General features: G+C 41.9%; 1 protein-coding gene across 1 annotated transcript in view; it reads left to right on the forward strand.

The window, feature by feature from the left end:
* Window positions 1–380: 380 nt before the first annotated feature.
* st6galnac5a (ST6 (alpha-N-acetyl-neuraminyl-2,3-beta-galactosyl-1,3)-N-acetylgalactosaminide alpha-2,6-sialyltransferase 5a) overlaps window positions 381–23603 on the forward strand; it is a 67312-nt gene continuing 44089 nt past the window's right edge. Inside the window, exons 1-2 of the mRNA XM_030403720.1 lie at window positions 381–793; window positions 1631–1840. Of these exons, the coding sequence (XP_030259580.1) occupies window positions 779–793; window positions 1631–1840 (225 nt within the window). The 5' untranslated portion in view covers window positions 381–778. The remainder of the gene's footprint in view (window positions 794–1630; window positions 1841–23603) is intronic.

Here is a 23603-nt window from a genome sequence, read left to right on the forward strand (position 1 = left end):
TTTCAAATCAACATTTCCCTCCAAAAAGTAGTGGAGCGGAACATAAAAATGGAAATACTCGAATAAAATATGCTACAAGTATGTCAGAATTGCACAGAAGTAATGGAGTGAGTAAAAGTACTTTGTTACATTCCATCCTGGACAGAGCGGCATTAAATTGATATACTTAGTTCAAGTTCAAGTACCTCAAACTTTTACTGCATTAGAGTACTTAGACCAAACATTCCACCACTGATTAACTGTGTGTGTGTGTGTGTGTGTGTGTGTGTGTGTGTGTGTGCGCGCTCGTGTGTGTCCATCAAGGGATACAATCAGTAACTTCTCCTGCGTTCATAATCCATCACCTCATATTTCATGCAGCCAACGTCAGGAGACGTGTATCCACCGCACTCCAGAGTAATCCGAGCACAGATCCCCATCAAATATTGCTCGGCGGGAAAATAACCATTAAACAAAACGGCCTTATCGCCCTCTTGCAGGTAGTGTCTTTAATTAACTGCGCCGCGCTTTCCTCTGCTCTCCAGCCCCGTGAACTCGGGGGGTTTTAAGACCCAGCAGAGGTACGAGAGTGAACATCTGTCGCCTCGGTCTCCACAGTATGAATTGCGCCTGGGCTCCGGTCTGAAGACACACAGGCAGCGGCGGGTAGGCAGGCAGGCAGGTTGGCACAGTGCGGACGGACTGGAGTGGATCCGGGACGCGGGCAGATGCCGCTGGACCATGAGAGAAAGTGGAGCCGGACGCACTGAGCCGCAGTGAGAAGACAGCGCGCTGCAAAATGAAGACACCTATGGTAAAGGTCTCTGCCTTGTAGCCCTGTAGGAAACTGTTTGTGCTCGCTTTTTTTTTCTTTTTTTTTTTTTAATAATCCAGCATTGTTCTATGAAGTGCGCTCAGATCGCCGTAATGCTGCCGCTGTGTCTAGTCCGCGGGATCAAAAGATTAGGACGTGAACAATGCGCATCCAGCTGTTTGGCAACTAAGCTCCGGCTCCCTCTAACAATAAATACTACAGACAGCGTGGAGCACGGAGCTGGCTGTTTGTTTTGCTCGCGTTAAATGCGGATGCATGCATTTAAAAAAATAAAATAAAAAAAAAGTGCATGAGAATAGTTTTTTTTTTTGTTTTGTATTTTTTCTTACTTTAGCGAAATAAAAAAAACAAAAAAACAAAAAAAACAGATCCACACATCCAAACAGATCGAAAGTGCCTCGTGCTGCTTATCTGTCGTTTTTAATATCGATTCATATCGTTAAATCTCACACCTTCTCACTCACAAGGTCAGGATCTCAATAAGCGCTCTCACTTTACATCTGTATAACCCGCTGCAGATGTGCTTAAAAATGCATGTATGCAAACTAATTCAGGATCATCATTAACAGCGTGACATCTTGTCAATGTCATGATCATGCCTGTGCCCTTAAGTGAAATCGATAAGAGCTTTTTTCTTTTTTTTTTTTTAGTTTTGATCGCACGTGACATGAATCACAGGAAGTTGTGAGGATGAGGATGAAGAGGGTGAGGATGAGGATGATGGTGGCTGGTTGCGCCCTCACCTGCTCTCACCTGAGCTCCAGTGCAACAGGGCTCAATCTGTCGGCATCTTGCTTGTGTCTCTGTTTTGTGTAGCGTCATGGGGTTGCGGTGCTTCTCGTGCTCCTGCTGTGCGCCAGCTTGTTCCTCGTGTACAACGGCAGCTTCACCGGCGCTTCCAGGGACGCCAACGACACGCGCATCCGGCAGCATGAACAGGTGCGGCGGCCCACTGAAGCCTCCGTCAGGGTGGCCAAGCCTCACCCCCCGGCCCTTCAGGGATACAGCGGCATCATCGACCATAAGGTAAACAGATGTGGCTTAATGCGGGGGAAGAGGAGGGTGTGTTCTATGTGGGCGCCCCAAAAAAAAGCCCTTTGAAGGTGAAGCCAGGTGTGCTTCCTTTGCATCTCTCTCTGCACCGCATCTTTACCCACACACACCCTCTCCCCTCCTGTCTAATGACCAGCAGGCATCTATCCTCACAGCTCTTCAGAGAGAGCAGGAGCCTCCCTCTTGTCATTTATCACAATTTTCTCCAGCACAGTGTTGCGCCACACTCAATACCCACCTGTCCTTACTAATAACAGCTTAGGCTCCAAATGAAATCCTTGGCTGCATTCTTGTGCTCTTAATTGATCAGCACTGGAGACCTGGAGCTAGGTGAACTCTGACGTCACTGTTGGGGGGGGGGGGGGGTTGTATTGACTTCCATCTATTTACCAAGCCAGGAGAAAACAATCAATGTGAGTACCGGGGAGCGAGAGGCGCTGCAAGTAAAGCAGACCTAATCACCTCGTAAAAGGCTTCTTTTTTTTTAGGCAACATACAAAACAGAGCTGCTTCTTCTGCCGGCAATCTGGTTGATAGGCTGTTGGGCGGTGTGTGTGTGTGTGTGTGTGTGTGTGTGTGAGAAGTGGTCTGCACCACTGAGCCAAATGATGGATGCAACAGTTCTGCAACCGTTGGATTTAAGATGCTTACAGTGTAGAGAAATGGTTTTGGCCAGACTCATAGATTATAAGACAATGGGCCGCTTGTTAAACGGCTCCCCCACCCTTCTGCGAGACAAGCAGGCTGGAACGGATGCGATATGTGTTTGTACTCCTGAGGGAAAGGGGGGACCAGAGCCCGCTGAATGATTGGCAGCCGTCAGAGTCACTTGTTCTCCGTATGACTCTGATACATTAGTCTGTTTGCAGAATTTAATCCAACAGTGAGCTGGGCCCCCTTTTCTTCTATTTCAAAAATGTGCTGTCCCTGAACCGAGAAGCACCTCATGACAGCTGCACAATGCCGGAAGATGTGCGAAGTACTCCGTTTCAATAGGATCAGTTTGTATCTCACCATTTTGTTGCTCTTATTTGCAACATTGCATTTGTCAGCAGTTGCTTTGTGTCTCTGCTGCCGTTTTATGTATTTCTAGAGTTCTTTTTGAATTTCTTTGTAGGCATTTTGCTTCTCAAGTTTGCCATTTTGAGTGTCTCTCTGAGTGTTTCGCGTCTTCTTGTAGTCTTTTTTGCGTCTCTTGTTAGTCGCGGCGCTCTTTGAAGGCATTTTATGTCTCTCTGTTTTCTGTCTCGTTGTTTTTATTTGTTTTTCTGTTGTCCTCTTGTGGCTCTTTTTAGTTGTTTGCCTCTCTCTGTAGTTGTTTTCTGTGTCTTTCTAGACATTTGGGTTCTCTTTGTGAGTCCATTGTGACATTCTGTCTCTTTGTAGTTGTTTTGCGTCACTCTGAAGGTGTTTTGAGTTTCTCTGTAGTCATTTTCTGTCTCCTCATAGTTGTTTTCTGTCTCCATGTAGTCATGTTGTTTTTCTTTGAAGGCATTTTGTGTCGCTTTGTAGTTTTTATTTTGTTTTGTTTTTTGTTGTTGAAGGCATTTTGGTTTCTCTGTAGAATTCTGGTGTCACTGTCGTGATTTTGTGTTTCTTTGCAGTCATTTCTTTCTCTTTGAAGACATTTTGTGTGTCTCTGCGGCCATGTTTTGTCTCTTTGTATTTTGTGTCTCTTTTTGTATGAATTTTGCATCTTCTTGTAGTTATTGTGTGTCTCTTTGAAGACATTTCTTTCTTGTTGACGCTGTTTTGTGTCTCTCTGTATTTTGTGCCTCTTCATAGTTGTTTTGTGTCTCTTTTTAGAAGTTGTGCTTGTCTTTGAAGGAGTTTTGTTTTTGAGTCTCTTTGTCATCCTCTGATTGAATTTCTGACTGGAAATGTAAACAGTCTGCGTTGAATTGAACGGCTGGGTTCGTCAGTGCTGCTGTGTCTCCTTCTTGGAAAGTATCTGTTTGAAGCTGGGAACATGTTTTATATCATCAGATTATGTCATGGGCTGATTTGCATATGAGTAATTTGGCTCCCTCCTACCTGCTTCATACTTGCCAACCCTCCTGATTCTCCCGGGAGAACTTGTTTTTCATTGCCTTCTCTCGGTTTCGTCCTGTGGTCGCAACTCTCCGGTATTCCTCCCGATTTATGACAAAACTTCACACCTTTTTCCCCCCTGTATAACAACCTGTTTCTCACACTTTACAGCATGTAGTGTGCTGTACTGTTGAGCCTTGTCCTCCTCAGTGTGTGAGCGAAGGACTGAAAAATGGAGAGCTGAAAGACATGAATGAATTTCAGACATCCTGGAAAGAAGAATTCCTTTCTGAAGGAACATTTTCAACACAAGGAAGGGGACATTGATTTTTACTGTTGATCGCGGGGCTCCCACCATGTTGATTGCAGTCGAGGGGCTGACAAACCCAGGGGGGGACCCTCAATCCTCCTCTTTGGTTTCAAAGTATGGCCTGCACTTAGAGAAGGCTGTTGCTGCGTGCACGAGACACACAAGCAGCATGAACTTGCACCCGCTGAACAGATTTTAAAGTCAACACGCTGTTGCTGAACGTCAGAAGAAGCAGCCTGGCTGGTTTAATGAACTTTTTCTAAATTAAACACTGGGGGCTCTGAAGAGTCTCTTAATCTTGTGAGAAAGTAATGCAGGTTGGCAACAGACGGTGGAGGTATTATTCATTAAGAGAAATCTCATCGGGGCAGAAACCAACAAGTGTGGAAACCTTTAATGTTGATGACTGTGGAAAGTTCAGCTGGCAGAGTTTACTTCGGAGAAATACTGTTTGTCTGTCCACTTCAGTTTCTACCCAGCTCCGCAGGAAATGTACGTTAGAGGCTTTTCATATGCACACAGTGAACTCACACTTCTCTTTACATTACAGACTAAACTTATTCAGGAACAGCAAGGGGGGTATATATCCAAACTGTATATTAAAAATTAATTTTTTTTTGTAATTTAAACCCTGAATTAATCACAAATGATTAATTAGTTTTCAAGCTGCACTCGATTTGGCGATGTCACTTTAACGGAGAGCAGTCGAGGAGACACTCAAGCAGACAGACAGTTTAACACATTGTAGTCAAATCCACATTTTCCCCGTATTATCCAAATGACTTTGAAACAAAAGTGAAGAAATATTACTGAAACTCTTAAACTCTCAAACATTTAATTAGATTTTGCAGAACTTCTTTGAGTCACGGTTGAGTAGTTACTCTTGTACCTTTTATCTCTCTGTAAGTTGGGTTTTAGAACCTGAGATTGAAGATGTTTTTGGAAATGAAGATAGATGGGTGGAAGAAAATGAGAGATGGATGGGGAATGACATGCAGCAAAGGTCACTAGTCTGCTGGCATAACCCCCAAAGGATGGAGAGTATATAGTCGTCAGTTCCTCAGTAGTGTTTGAGGCATAGGTTTTGTGTTAAATGTAGAGTTTGGTTTGGGTGAGGCATGTCCCTGTGAAGGATACGGTTTAAATTAAAGAGGTATTTCACTGCTGGAAAAGCTATTGCATATAAGGCCGCTGGGCTGTCCATGCAGTAGAGAGACTATTGTATTATATGTCTTGAAATTGTTCAGAAAACAGAGAAAAAGGGGGTTTGTTATTTACTTCTGCTCAAAAGAAAACCACCAGAATGCACTGCGCTGCACGGGACAAATTAAAACCCCTACTGATGGAGAATCTGCTGCATGTTGGGCAGTGATAGTTTTGGCTAGGAGTCTGTTTGAAACAGGAAACAGTTAGACAGCCAGCTGAGAACAGCAATATTGTATAACAGCTAAACACTTCACTAAAATGGGTTTGTGAGAAATAGGCAGTGTAGTAACAGAACCGTGGTCTACAGTATCAGCACTGTCTAGTTTAGACAGTTTGATGGAGTTTGGTGGTATCTTAGAGAGAGAGAGAGAGAGAGAGAGAGGCAGCTCCCTCTCTCGATCCGACTAAACTCCTTGTGTCTGTGGATGTTCGCACACATAAATGTGAAAATACAAAGTCAGAGGCTCTGGGATCAGAGAGCAGTGTAACATTCTTCATATACTTAAAACATTATAGTGACACAAAGTTCCTTTTTAAGTGCACATGATACTTTATGTGTCTGCACAGCCACACGGTATGTGCATGTCTCGCATGCTCTTTGAAATTAATCACCAGTCTGTGCCAGCGACTAATATGTGTGAGCACGTCTCCTTATTCAGACTCCCAGTGCAGCACAAACAGAACAAGAATGATTTCTGCATCCATTTTGAGGTACATATGGTCCTGAGAACTACTACAAACATTTCACATGCCTTCATTTTTGTTTTTGCTTCTGGATAATCTGGTTTACATAATTGGTTTATGATGAGATTTTTGCACAGCCTGTTTGTCACTTGAGTTACATTAATGGACTCTGTGTGCTGTGTGCAGTGCGATTTGCTGTCTCCAGATCTCAGTAATTTAGTTGGTAAGATTTTTTTTATCAAAACCACTAAGAGCCATGTCCAAAAACTTAATTTTTTCAAGGGAAGTGTGTGAACTTTAAATGTGACTCTGCTGTGGCTGCAGCTAAATTTCATTGCCGATTAATTTGTAGATTATTTTCTCAGTTTATCTATCAGTTTCATGGTCTGTAAAATGTTGATTGGTGTTTCCTGAAACCCGAGATGACGTCACTAAATGTCTTAAAAGTAAGTTTTGTCCACCATCCAATTACATTCAATTCACCTAGAAAGAGTAGGAAAATATTCACATTAAGATGCTGGTAATTTCATTTTTTTTAATTAAAGGAGCAATTTGTAATATGTGGCTGGAGTTTTAGTTCCACACATTCTGTTGATTATGTTTTAACAGTGTTGACGAAATGTAATGTTCGCTGAAGTTAGCATGCTAATCAGCTAGCCTCGGGCTGTCTTGTGTCCTAACCGCCAAGAAGTAATTGTCTGACCGCATCCGTAGTTTCAGCTTGGGGAAGTAAAAGTGGCAAGTTTGCATTTTATACAAACTCACATAATCTCAAGAAAAGAGATATCAAGATTATCCTCAATATTGTGATCTGATACACAGTCTGGATTCAAGTTTCCCTTTTTTATCGAGCTCAGATGAACGTAATTGCCTTGATAACTCATCTTAGTCTCAGTCCTCTGCTGCTTCATGCCTGTCCTGTTTTCCCTTTCCTCATCGTGTCTTGTTGTCCTAAGAGTAAATTGCAGATTGACTGAGCCCTGTTGCTGCTGGCAACTCCCCCCATCATCTGAGGTTGTTAGCCACTTAGCTCCACAGCTAACTGAGCTACCTGCAGCTACTGCAAAGAGTATAGTGAGCAGCAGGTAATGGTTATGCTGTTGAATGTTGTCTTTTTCCTAACCTTCCCCAAACCTTTTTAACTCTCTTCATAATTGGGATGTGGATGATGGTCTGATGATCTTGTGTGGTACCAAACTTTAAAATCCAGTTAATATTTGTGGAGTTGTGGTCAATATGCCCCAGGCTTTTTCACTTGTGGTTTTCAAACCAGAATAATTTCACAGCTAAGTCACGCAGTTCTCTCAGAGGTGGATCTCATATTAAACGAGTATGTCAAATTTTAAGACAGCTTATGGGACACGCATCAGCATCTTTTTTTTTTCACTGCCTGAAATGCCGATATTCAGTGACCGTGTATGTTTTGATTTGATGAGGATTTGTCTGTAATGCGTCAGTAAGCCCAGCTATGGATAAGAATTGATTTTCCCCCACTGACGGAGGCAGTTGGGCATCATAAGTAAACCACCAATTTATTTTTTCTCTCTGCGATATACTTATTGATGTTTTGGTGACAAGGGACATCAATTAGGGCCATAGCTTCACTGAACATCATTTATACTTCTTCAGGCCTGCTATTATGTCACCCGTCACATTCCGCCACTGCAAGCTGTGATCAATACTTCATGATTTGAATGCACTTTGCTACTACAGCATGTGGTAGTGCATAATGCAGAACAACCTTCATATACTTTGCATTCAGTTTTCGGAACGATGGCGACTCGCCCGCAGTTTGACAACGCAAAGGGGCTTCCTTTATATATTGAGAAGTGAAAGCGTTTTTGGCCGTCACATTTGTTCTCCTGCAGCACTGAATGATCTATTTTTGGAAAGAAAAACACACCGATAAGAACATTTGTCTTCTTCATCTTTGCTTGCTGACCCCTCTGCTATATTGATCTTTCCAAGATATCAGCTAGCTGGCACGGAGGGTGCAGTGCCAGTCAGCCTTTGACCGGTTCACTTTATTTTCCACAAACTCATCACATCCCAGAAAAGATTTTGGAGCTTGTAATTTTTCTGCAGACTTTTGGCCAAGATGCCAAAACATTTGCCAACATTGAATTTTTGTTTTCGTCTTGCTGGGTTATGAACTAAAAATATGAGGATATTTTTCTTTGTATTTTACAGTCAGTATTTATGCGTCTGCAATCCATTTAAACCCTTTCAATGCAACATGTTTGATTTAGGTCAGAAAGAAGGGTAATTTATTTCTAGCAATGCAGCAGCATTGGTTGGCCCGTACATTTGCTGTGAAGAGTGTGGAGAAGAGAGACGAGATAAGGAAGCAAAGAACGAAACCTGGGAAGGAGATGAAAAGGGAGAGAAACTCTTGCGGAGTAAGGGCAAAGAGAATGAGAGAAGAGCACAAAACTAGGAAAGGGTGAGGACCGAGAGTATGATAAAAGAGAATATAGGACCCGGGAAAGGTTCCGCCCGAGAGAATGAGATGAGGGAGTAAAAGAGGAGGCAGAAACCGACACATAAGTGAGTGAAAACCCAAGGGGTTTCCTTTCTTCTGGCAGTGTGCTCCATTTTATTTTGTGAGTGAGGAGAAGAAATAAGAGGAGGAAGAGGACAGGAAACCACTCCTGCCCGTCTCTCCGTGGAGATGGCTGAACGAGACGGAATAACAATCTCCCTCTGATTGCCTCTCTGACACCAACATCGGGAGGATTTCTAACTAATGTCCTGCAAGACAGGTGGAGGCAAAGTAACGGTGGAGATTTCGGTGCAGACGAGAGCAATGAGTCTCATCAAAGATGAGGAGCACCCTGATGTCACGCTGGGAAGGGATGAATGGGGCCGACTCTTGCCCTCTAAGAAGACACAAGATGTTTTTATATGAAGAAAAGTCAAACGTTTTGCTTCTTAGCAAACAAGGCGAAGGGTATTAAGCCACGCATACAGCTCTGTGAGACTGCACTTCACAGATTGAGCATTGCTCTCCTGAAACATTGTTGGACCGTTCAGAAAAAAGGATCAAAACTGATGATGCATAACAAGAGAGATTTGGCCTTTTTGTTTAGTACATTCTTCTTCCACTATAACAATGCTTACATGCTCACCATTTTGGTTTGGCATGGTTTTGTTTCACATTTGGTAATCAGCACTAAACACAAAGTGAAGCTGCAGTATAAGTCTCATGAGAATGTCATTAGTTTTGAGGCATACATGATACTGAATTACTAAAGTTCACTGGATGAATCGAATAACTGTTTTGCCTCAGAGTGTTTATTCCTGTAATCCCAGTGCTGGTTAAAATTTAAAAAGTTAAATATTTTAATCTTAAATTGGCGTAAACATTGAGGGTTTACTGATCGGTTGAAACCTTCGTAACTCACATGAATGGCACTCGACTACACCCCCAACTCCCACTAGACGTGAAGGGGGATTCATTGATCTCGGCTCAAATATAACTGTAGTGGATCATAACACATCAGGTATGGAGTCGATCTGCACACTGTGAACTTTAAGATGAATTCATATCTTCCCATCAATGTTTTTAGGCCTAACAACACCCCACATGTGGCATGCGACAGACTAGGGTATCCTTGTTACTCTGCAAGGCTTTCTGCGATAGTCGGTGTTACTGTTACTGCACAGTGTTTGAGTGAACAATGATTACACATCTTGCCCACTGCCCCCACTGTCATTTAGCTTAAAAAAAAAAAAAAAAGAAAATCTGTATATACTACATTATAAGCTGAAGGCGTCAACTCGGTACAGCAAGATCAGCAGCAGATTTGCAGCAGGAGTCACATTTCATTTCACAATCTTACGCAGTGTGTAAAACTACCCATTTACAAATAGTATAAAGATGATCAGCTGTCAAAAATGACTTTTTTTTTTCTTTGTAGACCTAATTCACTGAAAACACTTTTCCTGTGACTAGCCTCCTTCATAATAAAGTCAATGCTTATTTCACCGTTTAAATGCTTTTAATGTGAAAACGCAGCAGTAGGAAATATTCAGTTTGCATTAGGAGTAAGTTAACTAACACAGCACTCCAGAGACAGCGAGCATCTTTTCTTGTAAAAAGCTGGTGTACCAGGTAATAATGGTGTTAACCATGGTATGACCACGGCCGTACCCTACTGGCTGCTTGCCGTCTTTGCCTTTTTTTGTCTGCGATGTGACTGTTGCTTATAAACACATCACAATGTCAGTGCTGAAGCGATATACAGTCATGGACGAAAGTATCGGCACCCCTGGAACTTTTCCAGAAAATGCACCATTTCTCCCAGAGAATTACACATGTGGTATACACATGTTTATTTCCTTTAAGTGCATTGGGACAACACAAAAAAGCAGACGAAAAAAGCCAAATTTGACATAATTTTACACAAAACTCAAAAATTGAGTCGGACAAAGTCATTGGCACCCTCAACTTAATATTTGGTTGCACACCCTTTGGAGAAAATAACTAAAACCAGCCGCTTCCTATAACCATCAGCAAGTTTCCTACACCTCTCAACTGGAATTTTGGACCACTCTTCTTTTGCAAACTGCTCCAGGTCTCTCTGATTTCAAGGGTGCCTTCTCGCAACAGCAATTTTGAGATGTTTCCATAGGTGTTCTATGGGATTAAGATCCGGACTCATTGCTGGCCAGTACAGAATTCTCCAGCGCTTTTTCTCCAACCATTTCTGGGTGCTTTGTGAGGTATGTTTTGGGTCATTGTCCTGCTGGAACACCCATGACCTCTGACGCAGACCCAGCTTTCTGACACTAGGCCTACATTATAGACCAAAATCTTTTGATAGTCTCCAGATTTCATGATTCCTTGCACACAATTAATGCACCCAGTGCCAAAGGCAACAAAACAACCCCAAAACATCTTTGAACCTCCACCATATTTGACTGTAGGTACCGTGTTCTTCTCTTTGTAGGCCTCATTCCATTTCTGTAAACAGTAGAATGACGTGCTTTGCTAAAAAGCTCTACCTTAGTCTCATCTGTCCACAACACATTCTCCCAGAAGGATTGAGGCTTACTCAGGTATGTTCTCGCAAACTGCAGTCTGGCAGGTTGTTAATCCACCATTCGAAATTTCCTGCGTTGCATTCTTTCATCAATTTTTCTCTTCCGTCCATGTCCAAGGAGATTTGCCACAGTTCCATGGGTTATAAACTTCTTGATTATATTGCGCACAGTTGACAAAGGAACTTTAAGATCTCTGGAAATTGATTTGTAACCTTGAGATTGTTGATATTTTTCCACAATTTTGCTTCTTAAGTTCTCAGACAATTCTCTGCTCTTCTTTCTCTCCTCCATACAGGCACACAACACAAAGGTTGAGTCAAATTTTATACACTCTAACTGGCTTCAGTTTTGATTTCTTTATTGCCAGCGCCTGTTACTTGCCACAGGTCAGTTTAAATGAAGATCACATGCTTGAAATGAAAATTATTTACCCACAGTTTTAATAGGGTGCCAGTGAGTTTGTCCTGTTGATTTTTTGAGTTTTGTGTAAAATGATGTCAAATTTAGCTTTTTTCTTCTGCTTTTTTGTGTTATCCCAATGCACTTAAAGGAAATAAACAAAAACATTTGTAATTGCAACACTTTTCTGGGAGAAATGGTGCATTTTCTGGGAAAGTTCTAGGGGTGCCAATACTTTCGTCCATGACTGTATATTTTGTGGCCCTAGTTCATCCTGAAGGGAACACGAATGTCTGTGCCAGATTTCAGGGCGATTCATCCAATAGTTGTTGAGACAATTCACACAAAAATACAAATGTCAATCTTATAGTAGCGCTAGAGGAAAAGAAGGGGAGTCATTAGAATTCATCATCTGGGAAGCCTCAACATTTAAACTTGATTTTGTGCCAAACTATTGAGTGGATGTTGAGATATTTCACTGAATAAGTGAAAGCCTTGACTTGCTGATGGTGTTAGATAAAGTTAGATGATCACCAAAGTTTGCCTTATTCATCTTCGAGGAACAGTGGATGTCTGACCCAAATTTTATTGCAATGCATCGAATGTTTGTTGAGATACTTCAGTTTGCAAAAAAGTTTTGAACTGACTGACTGGCCCAGACAATAGACCCATATTTTCAACCCTACAGCTTCACTGCTTGCATGGCAGAAAAAAATAGAAGGGAAAGAAAAAAAAAAAGAAGAAAAACGCCAGAAACATGAAATCTACAAAGCACAAACTTTGGACGGAGTCGGTTTTAGACGTCTCTGAGCTGGAAATACTGACTGTGTAGGTACACTTTGCCTTGAGGCATGAGCCAAGGAGAACGGAGCCATCTGTGCCAAGGAGACTTGACAAGGCATCCCTCTCCCGACCACAGCTTTTGTGACAGCTGGAGAAGTGAGATGTTTAATATTTCATCTCAGGCAGTCACATCTTCGATAGTTCTCTCTGAGCAACAAAGCCATTTTTCACCGTTCATTAGGATTTTGCGATGCAATCAGCCAGCTGGATAGCGTGACAGAAAACTCCCCAATTAGGCCGTTATGGCCAAGGACTCCGTAGTCATTTTATGCAAACAAACAGTGTTTGTGAGATCTGCAGGTCTCTGTGTGTATGTGCATAAACTTGTGCATGTGTGGTCTCAGTGTTTTGTCCCATTTTGAGTTTTAAATTACAACGCAAGCTGCACGAAACATTAGCAACAGATAACCACTATTTTTATGCACAAACCTTGTTGGAATATTAAAAATGCTCCGTTTCAAGTGAAAAGAAGAGAATAGCGGTTTCGTTATGCCACAGTGGTCCCAATTGGGGCATAGTCTTGGATTTCAACTTATCTCCAGTGCATTCTGCTCCCGCCAAACATAACACAGCTCCAGGCTCTTTCCAATGCAGGCCTGGAAAGCAATTATGGATGAAGAGTGGGAAGGGGGAGGGCGCGCTGCCTCTCGATAAGCATTCCCTCGACGCAGTAATCTCACACTCGGTGCCTTTTGGCATTCAGTGGTTAGGGAATCACCAGTGAAGTCGTATTTTTTTTAACATAAAGGAAGTGGAGGTAAATTTCTTCAGGCACGAGTCATGAGCAGAATGATGATTTCATGCATCTCCGTGTTTTAACCTTTGTTGCTCGGGGAAGCTGATGCCCGTGGAGCACTCTCCTTGTTTGGCCCACGAGAGACCTGTGAAGGATCTGAAAAGGTTAAATTGTGATAAATGGATGGTACCTTTTGGCACAACAACAGGAGATGGATGATAGGCTGCCGCCGCCCTCCACCATCGTTGAGAGCGAATGCAAAGAGACGGCTGGCAGGAAGAATTGCAATAAAACCTAATTTCTTAGCTTTTCCTTCCTCTGGCTCCACAGACGCATGAGGCCGGCTACATTACTCAGCTCTTTAGGCATGATTAATGAGCATGTCCTCCATGGTGGGAGAGAGGAATGATGAAACTGTTACTTGTATTTTGGCGTAATCTCTTTCTGTATGCCTTGAGCATTAACCCTCCCAGATTAGAAACATATTGGATACCGAGGTTATTAATTATGAAGACCCTGGGGTTTGCCAAAACGGTGAACTTCTTGGCTAAAAATAGAATAAAGGTGCAGGACTTCATTAAAGTTGGGGAAGTTTTTGTTTTTTTTTATACACCAAGATAAGACAAATGCAGAAGCGATAGAGGAAACCGTGAAAGGAAGAAAGAAGCAAATCCACCGTAGCCTTGCAGTGTTTTGCTGATGTGACATAAAATCTGTGATCTCTGCGTTCAGTCAAGACGGTCCCAATTACAGAGCAGACTTTGATGTATATCCCATCATCCTCCCTCATTGAGGAGACAGTGTCATGGTTGTTCAATCGAAGGTTCTTTGGTCTCACGCTCTCACTCCACGGACCTACTGATTTCACCTTCAGTGCTGTTGAGGAGTAAGCATTTTTCCTGGGCTCGAACAGAGCTGCTTCCGCCTCCGTCTTCCTTCCTCTCTGCTGGAGGGACTCTGCATTAATTAAGGTTATATCAACAGCACGGTGTTCCATGGGACCCCAATTCTCTGTAGTGTTAAACAGATTCCATAGATAGTCCAAACTCTCGATGGTGCATCCTTCCCTTTGCACTGACAAAGTCAAATTTGACGTTAAAAACTTGTAACGAATTGAAGCGGAAATCTGAATAGATGTGTGTTGAAACAAGTGCAGATGCTTCCATAGAGGAAATGAGGACTCACTGAACCACCACATCGTTAGAGAACTTAGATCCTCGCATTTCTTATCAGCTTATAACCTTTCAAAAGAGCCCAGAACCACGTACGTACACTAAATGGCTAAACAACAGCTCTGAATGTTTTTTTGGCTAGACTGCAATAGGCGTTTCAGGATGATTTCAAGGAATCAGGGAATAAGAACAGGTTTTTGAGTATGAAAATCATGTGAGTCATATGCTTTGTCCTTCTTAGTCACCAGGTCTCAGCTCGGTTGTTCACCTATGAGACATTTTAGCGTGACAGCTCTGTGCCCACCATCATCGCAACACTAAATGAGGGAACAGGAGCGTATCAGCTGCTCTGGAGGCTCAAAAAGTGTAAATGCATCCAAATTTGAGATGGAGTGTTCAAACCACCTCTGCAGGTGTTAGACTGCAAATGTAAGATGTAAACACATCTGTCCCTTCAAGATGCATACATAATCATTACTCAAGACACTGTAGAAGAAGCCTGTTGGACATTGAAACAAGCCATCTTTATCCTCCAGAAACTGTAAGACAGATGGTTATATATAAAAACTACTCCATGTCGTTGTATATTTGTTCACTGATCAGTCCGACCTCTAACCGATATGTATGGACGTCAAAGTGGAGTGAGTGAGAGTCTATAGAAGCAAGAAAAATCTTTGTGTCTCTGTTGTTGAACCTGAACTGCTCAACTTTACAAGACTTTCTTATTCTGGCCTTTTTGCCACTTGCCAAACAGTGCTGGAGTCAAGCTGACCCTAATTTGCATGTAGCCCGGGAAAAACTCAGACAGATTGCAATCAGATTTCATTGTTTTCCCACAGAATGGCTGTGTACTTCTGGCGTGCGGGGATCGGAATTTGACAACCTGAGAGCGGGCCTTACACATCAACTGTCCTTCTGTTCTGTCTTTTTCTTTTTCTCCCTACATCGTTATCTGCTTTTTTCATCAGCAGTAAGTTTTCTCTAAAGTCGCCTGATAAAACAAAGCTTGCGTTTAGAATTTTTTTCATTCTGTTGTCATAACAGCAGGTGAGCCACCTGTGGAGGAAGCTCGTTGTTCATCATGTATCCATTCAAAACACGTCCACCAAATTACAATGCAACTACAAGGTGTACTTACAAGTTCGTACAAAACACCACAGCATCTGTAGGCCGACATTCAGTTGCAGGGGTTGCATCCGAATTGGTGCATTTACAGGAGGGATGTGATTTGCACAGCAAGTGTGATTGACAGTCGACGGGAGGGGAAGCGTGACCGCCGATTGTCACATATTGAATTGATGCCCGCGGCATCGTTCTCTCGGATGGATAAAAAAAAGAAAAGTATAAAGTGCTAAACTGGTGCCAGATATACTTGAGTGGCTGTTGATATACCTAGGCCCAAGAAAAATATATGTATGGGAAACACTTGGTTTGTGATCCCTGTTTACAGAGACATACAGTATGCGTGTATGTATATATGTAGATTAAATGAAGAGTGAAAATGTGGCAGAGATAGGAAGGATTCCCATGTTCACCACTTGCAAGCCTTCACGGCTTTTATAATTACAGTCTTAGTTGTGGGAGGATTAAAATGCTGTGCAGTGACAATATCCATTAAGTGTGGGTTTATTACCATCGAGCAGTGGACTTTGGCTGATGTGAGACATCTGTATTACTTTTGGTTTACATGGAGGCGACATAACACATTCTCCCTATTCAGCACTGTCTCCTAGGAATGATATGAATACACACACACATAATTTGTGACAAAAAAATACATTTTAGGGGAAATGTAATGCCGCAGGAATTATGTGTTCTATTTACATAATAAGGAAATGTTGTTCATTAACCACCAAAATAAGCATTCCAGCAACACACTGTCCACTGGCAGTGACTACAGCATTATTCCACTTTTTATGGTTATGTTTAGGCTGGAAAGATTAGGGCTGCAAAATCAATTAAAATATAATCAAAATTGTAATGTGCCTGAGTGCAATATACAAATCACTTGAAGCTGCAATTATTTGATAAAGGTAAAATCTGTGAAAGAACTGCATTTATAATGAAGTGCTGTCACGCTGCACAGATGCAGAAGCAGAGGTGTTGGTGTGTTTCTGCAGTGGAAATGGCCGGCAGAGAAAGGAGTCGTTTTTTTTTTTTTTAAAAAGTGTTGAGGTCAGAATTTGTCCTCGCAGCTCTGTCGTTTTCACACTTGCTCACACCGTGTCAGACATTGTGGAGAGCAGGTGTGACTGTTGGTTTGTTTGTTCCAGAAAGTCATAAAAATTGGAGCATTTTGCCACTTCATGACTGTCCAAACAGCACCTGAGAAAAAAATATATGTTGGCCCGTAGACACTGAACCTCTTCCCCCCACCGCCATCCTCAAGGATTGAGGGGAAGTTTGTAAACTGCAGTGTTCACCTCAGATTTTAACTCTATTGAGATCTTGGACAAGCCTCAGCAGTCGCAAGTGGGTCACACTGACATTTAGGTCAACAGTGGAAGTTTCCATGATTGTCAGGACGGCTAAATTGATTTTAGGCGGGGAGGCAGAGGGTGTTGATGTGGTCCAACCCTCACAGGCTCAACACAATCTCATCAAAAGACTCAATTTCCTGCAGTAAAAAAAAAACAACAACAGAGTATAGACATGTGAAGCGGGGTGAGACGCTGGATGCAGAAGTGTTTTTTCCCTCATTTTGTGCTCTGTTTTAACAATATCCTCATTGTTACTTTGCATAGAAATGTGCTCCCAGATAATGTAACAACCACGGAGGCTTTATGGACACAACTTTGAAGTAGTTTTGGCTCTCATTTAGTTATCGTGGATGGGTTTAAATACTTTAATACCAGTAAGCCTCAGCCACTAGTGGCATGAAGAGGAAGCCAGAGATGTGAGTCGGAGCTGTAACAAATTCAAAACGCTTAATTTGTGAACAAAAGGCGGCTATAGTTGCTATTGTCACGCAGTTGTTAGCTCTGGGATTGGGGGTTTCATGGTGAAATGCGCCAAATGACTTTTCATATCATAGATCTAGATATTCTAATATGCATCTGTTTAGCTTTTGGACGGATGATCCACACAAGATGGTTTATTGTTTATGCAAGCCATACGAGAGTGAGTACGTATACAAGTGTATTTATAAAGGAGCTTTTGGGGAGCAGGTGTCATTTAGTGCAGGGCGGTAAAATACAAAAAAGCAAATGAGATGCAGCAGACAGACATTATATTCAGGAATCAAGCTAAGAGCTGAGGTAAAACAGAACTAAACTAAACCAAAGCAAGTCCAAACATTTTGTCCTTGAGCTTCAGTTTAAAGCTCCAGTGGGAGAGAGTCAAACTTGTAGGGGTTACAACTTCAAACAGAAGGTCTCCTTTTGTCTTGAGCTGGGAGCGAGGAACAACCAACAAACCCTCAACAGACGATCTCAGAGAACTTGGATTACATGGCAGCAGCAGCTCCTGAATGTAGGCAGATGTCTAATCGTGCAAGACTCTTGACCTGGACTCTGTATTTGATGGGAAGCCAGAATTAATGTGAGCTAAGTTGGTTTCTTTGCGCTGCAACAACAACGTTTGTTTAGATTGAATTAACTATTTCTTCTCTCATTACAACGCTGCAGTGCATATGCTCTGTTAATGTTAACACACAAAAAATACTTTTGGGGAAAAGCATCAGGGTTTACCTTAAAATACCGTATTAGTCGCCATGCTCACGGATGAAATATGTCCAACTTTCTGTAAAAATCGTTTGTTTTGGTTGCCAAAAAACAGTAAAACGTCTCCAGGTGTCAATAAAAATATTCAGTGATGTGACTCTTGTTCGCTATATTAACACGACCTCTGTAACGCCTACCTCCTGCTGAGATAGGTGGGTAATAAGGATATAATGAGAAGATAATATGCCATGTTTGGTACACATGTCGATGGTTGGAAGTGCCACTGGGCTGACATGAGACCTTTTGGATGGCTTGGTCAGAAATGTGGCGAGGCATTTTGAGACATTTGTGAGTGGTTCAGGGACACTTTGCTAAGACAGGGAAAAAAAATTAAATGCAGAAATTCAACAATGTTCTTTAGCTGGTAAAACAGGAACAAACTAAACAATGTACATGCAGGTGAAACAAAGCCAGCCCATAGAATGTCTAGATTACAGAGTGTGTGGGAGGAAAAAGAGCCAAGAGCTTCAACTGTCACTAACATCACTTTGTGTATATGGGGATAAAATAATGGGACTTTTACTTATAACTCATTCCACTTTGCCACTTCTCTATGGTTAATTGTACGTATATTGCGTTAAAGGTTTCATGAAGACAGTAGCCTTAATCAGAAATCTAATACTCGCAAAATCCAGGTTGCAACACACACTTCTTAGATGATGTGCTATAAAAAGAGATATGAATATTAATACTTTCCACTGTCAGAGGACGCAGACGGTAACCTAAAAAAACCACTTCTGAACAGTTGTGGTGCTTTTCATTATCTACGTTTAACTCAGTCAGCTTTTAACAGGTGATTCAGAAACGTTTTAAATCAGCCATGCTATTGTTGTTGAGTCTATATTTTTCTTTCCTCTCTGCTACTGCACAGCAGAATTAACCTGCGCTGAACAAATAACAAATAGACCAAATTATAGCCTGACAGCTATTTTGTAGAATCAATGGATGCTCGTTCTTTGAGATAATAAGCTCAAAATCAAGTGGGATTCGTGTTCATTAGGAGCCAGCAGGCAGGTTACCTCTTAAAAATGGGTTCCTCTTACTTTTGTAATTAAATAAATGATATGTATTGTTTGCCCGCGGTACAAAAACAGTGTTATAAACAGTGAAAATGAACATTTGGAGCAGCACTTGTATGTCTTTCAGATCATGTCAGCAGGGATTAACCTTTCATTTATCAAGGAACCCGACTTGTTTCAAGTCAAGTAATCTTTTCAAACCTCTGACTCGTCTTATTTGCAGTCATGATAAATAAATCGAACCACGAGTGAAGCTCAGCACTTGTTATACTTTAGATCTTCAAATCAAAGAGCCCTGCTTTGGTTAATAGAAGTTCAGAAGTGGTCCCCAAATACCCAAATTTCCTCCTAGATCAGTGCTGATGCTTTGAAACTCGACAAAGTTCGGTGTCAAAACATCGACACTGAGCAGGGAAGAAAGTTTTGGAACAAGAAAAACAACTTTTTAACACTAGATAACACCCTTAATCATCATTTTACACTGAAGAAGAAGGATATAAAGACAGCTGGCCACAGCTAATGAATTTAACAGATGCGGAGACTCATTTTCAGCGATGCAAAAGACTATCTGTCTATTTATGAGCTGAAGATGACTCCATATCCTCGACTTGTAATCAGTGTTAATTCCGCCCTCCATCAACATCTCATTAATAATGCAACGAAAGCCTTGATGATGATGATAGCATCAGATGCTCACTAATAACCGAGAGGAACAGTATGGACTGCACAGGCATTAATATCAGTTATAATGTTTCTGACACTGTTACAAACTACAGCCAGACGGCTGTGCGGTGGTGGAAAGCAAGAAAGTTTCCATACTAGATTTGTATTCTGAGGTTTTTGACCTTAAGCTAGTATTTCTAATGTTGTGCTACTTCACTACATTTCCCTCTGAGACGTTTTTTGTCTTTATTGTGGGGTGAACTGTCCCTTTAATCCTCTCACAGCCTGTCACATTTACCCATTGGAGGGGACCAGACTCCATGTTGGAAACCACCAGATTAAACTCCCTAATGCTGCCACACACTGCTTACACACTGATGTGTCAGTGTTAATATTTTCAAAATAAAGTACTAAATATCGTTTATAAGTACCTTCTTTCTTCTCGACCGTAGCTATGTGATTCTTTCTTTCTTTCTTTCTTTCTTTCTTTCTTTCTTTCTTTCTTTCTTCGTGCTATGACGGTGAAATCGCTGATCAGGGCTCATTAAGGGATAAAACAGTGAGGAGACCACCACCCCCCCACCCCCCCAGGACGAAGGCTGTTAGCATGCATGCGTGCATTGTTTGTGTTTTTCTGCATTCCTGGTAGGCACAATACTCCGAGGATTAGACTAATGAGGCTCATCACCTTGGTAAAAAACAGGGACAAATAAAACCCTCCAAACAGCCATTTACTGATGTGACTCAGTGCCGGAGCTGCTGGAAGGAATTATTTCTCTCATTGCGAAAAATCAACTTGTATGAATGTAACTCTCATTCATTCACTCGTTCCTAATCACCAGTTTGGCTATTATTGCATCTCAGGTGTGTGTCCATTAAGTAAATGAATAGGCATTACCTCAGCAATAAACATTAGTGTCGCGATTCATTCCATCAGCGTTTTCCTATTAAAAGTCTGCGACTCATAAACAAACTCTTCTCCAAGTTCCACTCCGCCACACTGGGAAGTTAAGCTTTTTCATGCAGAGGGAGCTCATCTTTATTATTATTATTATTATTATTATTATTATTATTATTATTATTATTATTATTATTATTATTATTATTATTATTATTAATGCGAGTCACTTGAGTCTGCACACTCAGGAGTGGAATGAATACAGCGATGCAAGTAAAAGTTCTGTATTATTATCAGTAAAAAAAAAAACTGTCTGATATGCAGCATGATTGCCGACTGTAACGGATTTGTTATCAGGTATGAAATGATTAGATTGTTAATACTGATGCCTCAGTCTGGCATTATGAACCTGAGGCTGGGGCTAAGCAACATACTGATTTTATATCTTTATTGTGGTCTTAGACTTTGGTTATTTTGATGTGGCATTTTTATTTAATTTTTTCCTTTTCTGAATTAACCAGACTGCTCTACTTGTTCTATTTCTTGTCTTTACCCACTTATCAATCAAAAAACGTATCAATTGTCATCCAACAATATTGCCACAATTCTGATGTTAAGGTATCCGGTTTAAAATATTCTGATATTTGATTGTGTGACGGGATTTTGAGGAGATATATATATATTGTGAATGGAGATGTAACTGAAAATATTGCAATTATTTTGAGGCCATTTTTCCAAGCCCTTCCTGAGGGGTCGTGGGATGATAAACAACTGTAGGAAAGAAGAACAAACAGCGTGCTGCTACAGATGTCTGTTTTTTAAATTTTTTTAATGTTATTAAATGACACAATCTAAGAAGTTCTAAGGTTCAAGTTTCCACCTCAATGTGGCGCTAATTTACAGAACCCAGAACCGAATTTCCAGAAAATCTGTCTTTGTGCTAATTTTTAAGAATGTCCGGCATTTCCCCTCAGGGTTTCAAATGCACTCACTCGCGGGTGAATGGAAAGACAAGATTATTGATATCTAAAATATAACGACGAGCACCAGGTAGGCACAACTCGGTTGCCAGGATAAAATTTGGGCATTTAAAATTTCTGCCAACCACTTATACGCACCATATTGACATTTCTGCAGTAGGCGTCATTTCATATCATGTGTTCATGACCTGATTTGTATGTCAGAAGGTGAAAGGGGATGGTGGTGGAGCTACAGGAGAGAAGGCTGCCAGGCCAGTGACTGCAACTCGAGACAGTTTCCAGCCATGCCAGGCCAAAACGTGATCTTTTCCCAACTCTGACCAAGTGGTTTCAGTGCCTAAACCTAACCAGACGATAAATACAGCGTTGTCACAACATAAAATAGAAAATGTAACCTAAAGTGGCCTAAAACATAAAGAAGCGTGAAGCTTCAGCATATCATCTGCAGTTTGCAGAAATGCATAGCCGAGATGAATTCTGGAGGCTGGGTTGACTGTAAATTCTGCTTGGCGTAACTGTAAATATATCTCCCTTTTTTTTAATGCAATAGAGTTGAAGTACACAGTTGCATTGAAGAGAAATACTCAAGTAAAAGTACAAGTACTTATTAGTTACTTTCCGCCGCAGACATACTGGAGAGCCATACGTGCACACAAGCAGAGAGTGAGAGACACACTCGCGTGTCCTGCTTGCCAATATGAAATCTGTCGCCTCCCAGGAGATCTTTCCTGCTTGACGAGTGTTGTCACTGGCAGCTGGTGTTTTATACGCTCACACACATACCCACGCACACCCTTTTTAGTCACTGTCTCTCATTATCCTCTGTTCCAGCACATAATGGACAGACTCCAACTAGAATATTTAGTATTGAAAGTGTTTTCAGAGGGAGCTCTCCCCCACTTTGGGACTGTAGTATTGGCGATGTATCATTGATGTCTTCCTTTTGCTTTTCTCGGGCTTGTTGTTATATCGCAAGAACACAACAGTAATTGCTCCTCTGGGATCGAGCTCGACGGGATTTATTGCACTCCAAGATGTAACAGCCAGTCGCCAGACTGGAAGAAGTTTTTTTTTTTTTAGTTTTTTTTTTGCGTTGGTGTGAAAATTGCCTGTTTGCCCTTGTTCACAACAAACTTGTCATCTTGAGTTTGACGGTTAACAGTTCGCCTGAGTGCCATATTAAAATTTTCCTCCCGCCGTCCCCATCCATGCATATATTCGGCTTCACGCTAGGATTATACTGCACCTTTTATCTTCCAGTAACTGGCTGTGTCTTGTGTAGAAAAAGGGACTTTTGCGGTGCGCGGCAGAACGTGATGTGAACGCGAAGTGGCGGCACACACCTCGTGCTCAGACGCCTCCTCCAAGTCATTACGCTTACTTAGCTTCTCTTAACAAGATCATCTTCTCGTCATCGATTCGGGCCCATTGTTTACCGCACTGGGTGATAACCATCTCCATCAGCCCCCGAAAAACTGATCTTAGAGGATTGTGGGAACATATCAGCCCGACACATCAATAAAACGGTGCGATGATGACGGAGGCCCGTGAGCTGAGCTGCAAATGTGAAATCTCCTCACACAGGATTGACTTCAGGTGTCTGGCTGAATCCCGCAGATGTTTCAATGATGTTTGAAAGGCTGCCACTTCACGCCTCGCGTAATGACCTCATCAGATGTCATAACTTGGGCGCCTGTGAGGCGAGCGGGTGTGATTACTAACTTTCCCTCATCAAAGGATGCCCCTGAAATCCCTGCGTGTCTCTCCGAGGGCCTTGCCCTACATTTCTTGGTCTCCAAAGTGCTTCTTTCTCTGACAGCCACTCCTTTTTCTTGCTCCTCTTTTTCATCTATCAGATTGCCTTTCATTTTCCTCCCCTTCTCGGCCCGCCTCTGTCTGTCACGCCCCCCCCCCCCTTCTTTCTCTCTCTCTCCATCTTTCTGCCTCCGTCCCTCTTCCTAATGTCCCTCTGTCATTTCCTCCCTGCTTTTTTCCTCCTCTGTCTTCACCGCTCGCCACCTCCTGCT

This window comes from Sparus aurata, chromosome 21 (genome assembly GCF_900880675.1).
Source record: "Sparus aurata chromosome 21, fSpaAur1.1, whole genome shotgun sequence".
Classification (NCBI taxonomy): Eukaryota; Metazoa; Chordata; class Actinopteri; order Spariformes; family Sparidae; genus Sparus; species Sparus aurata.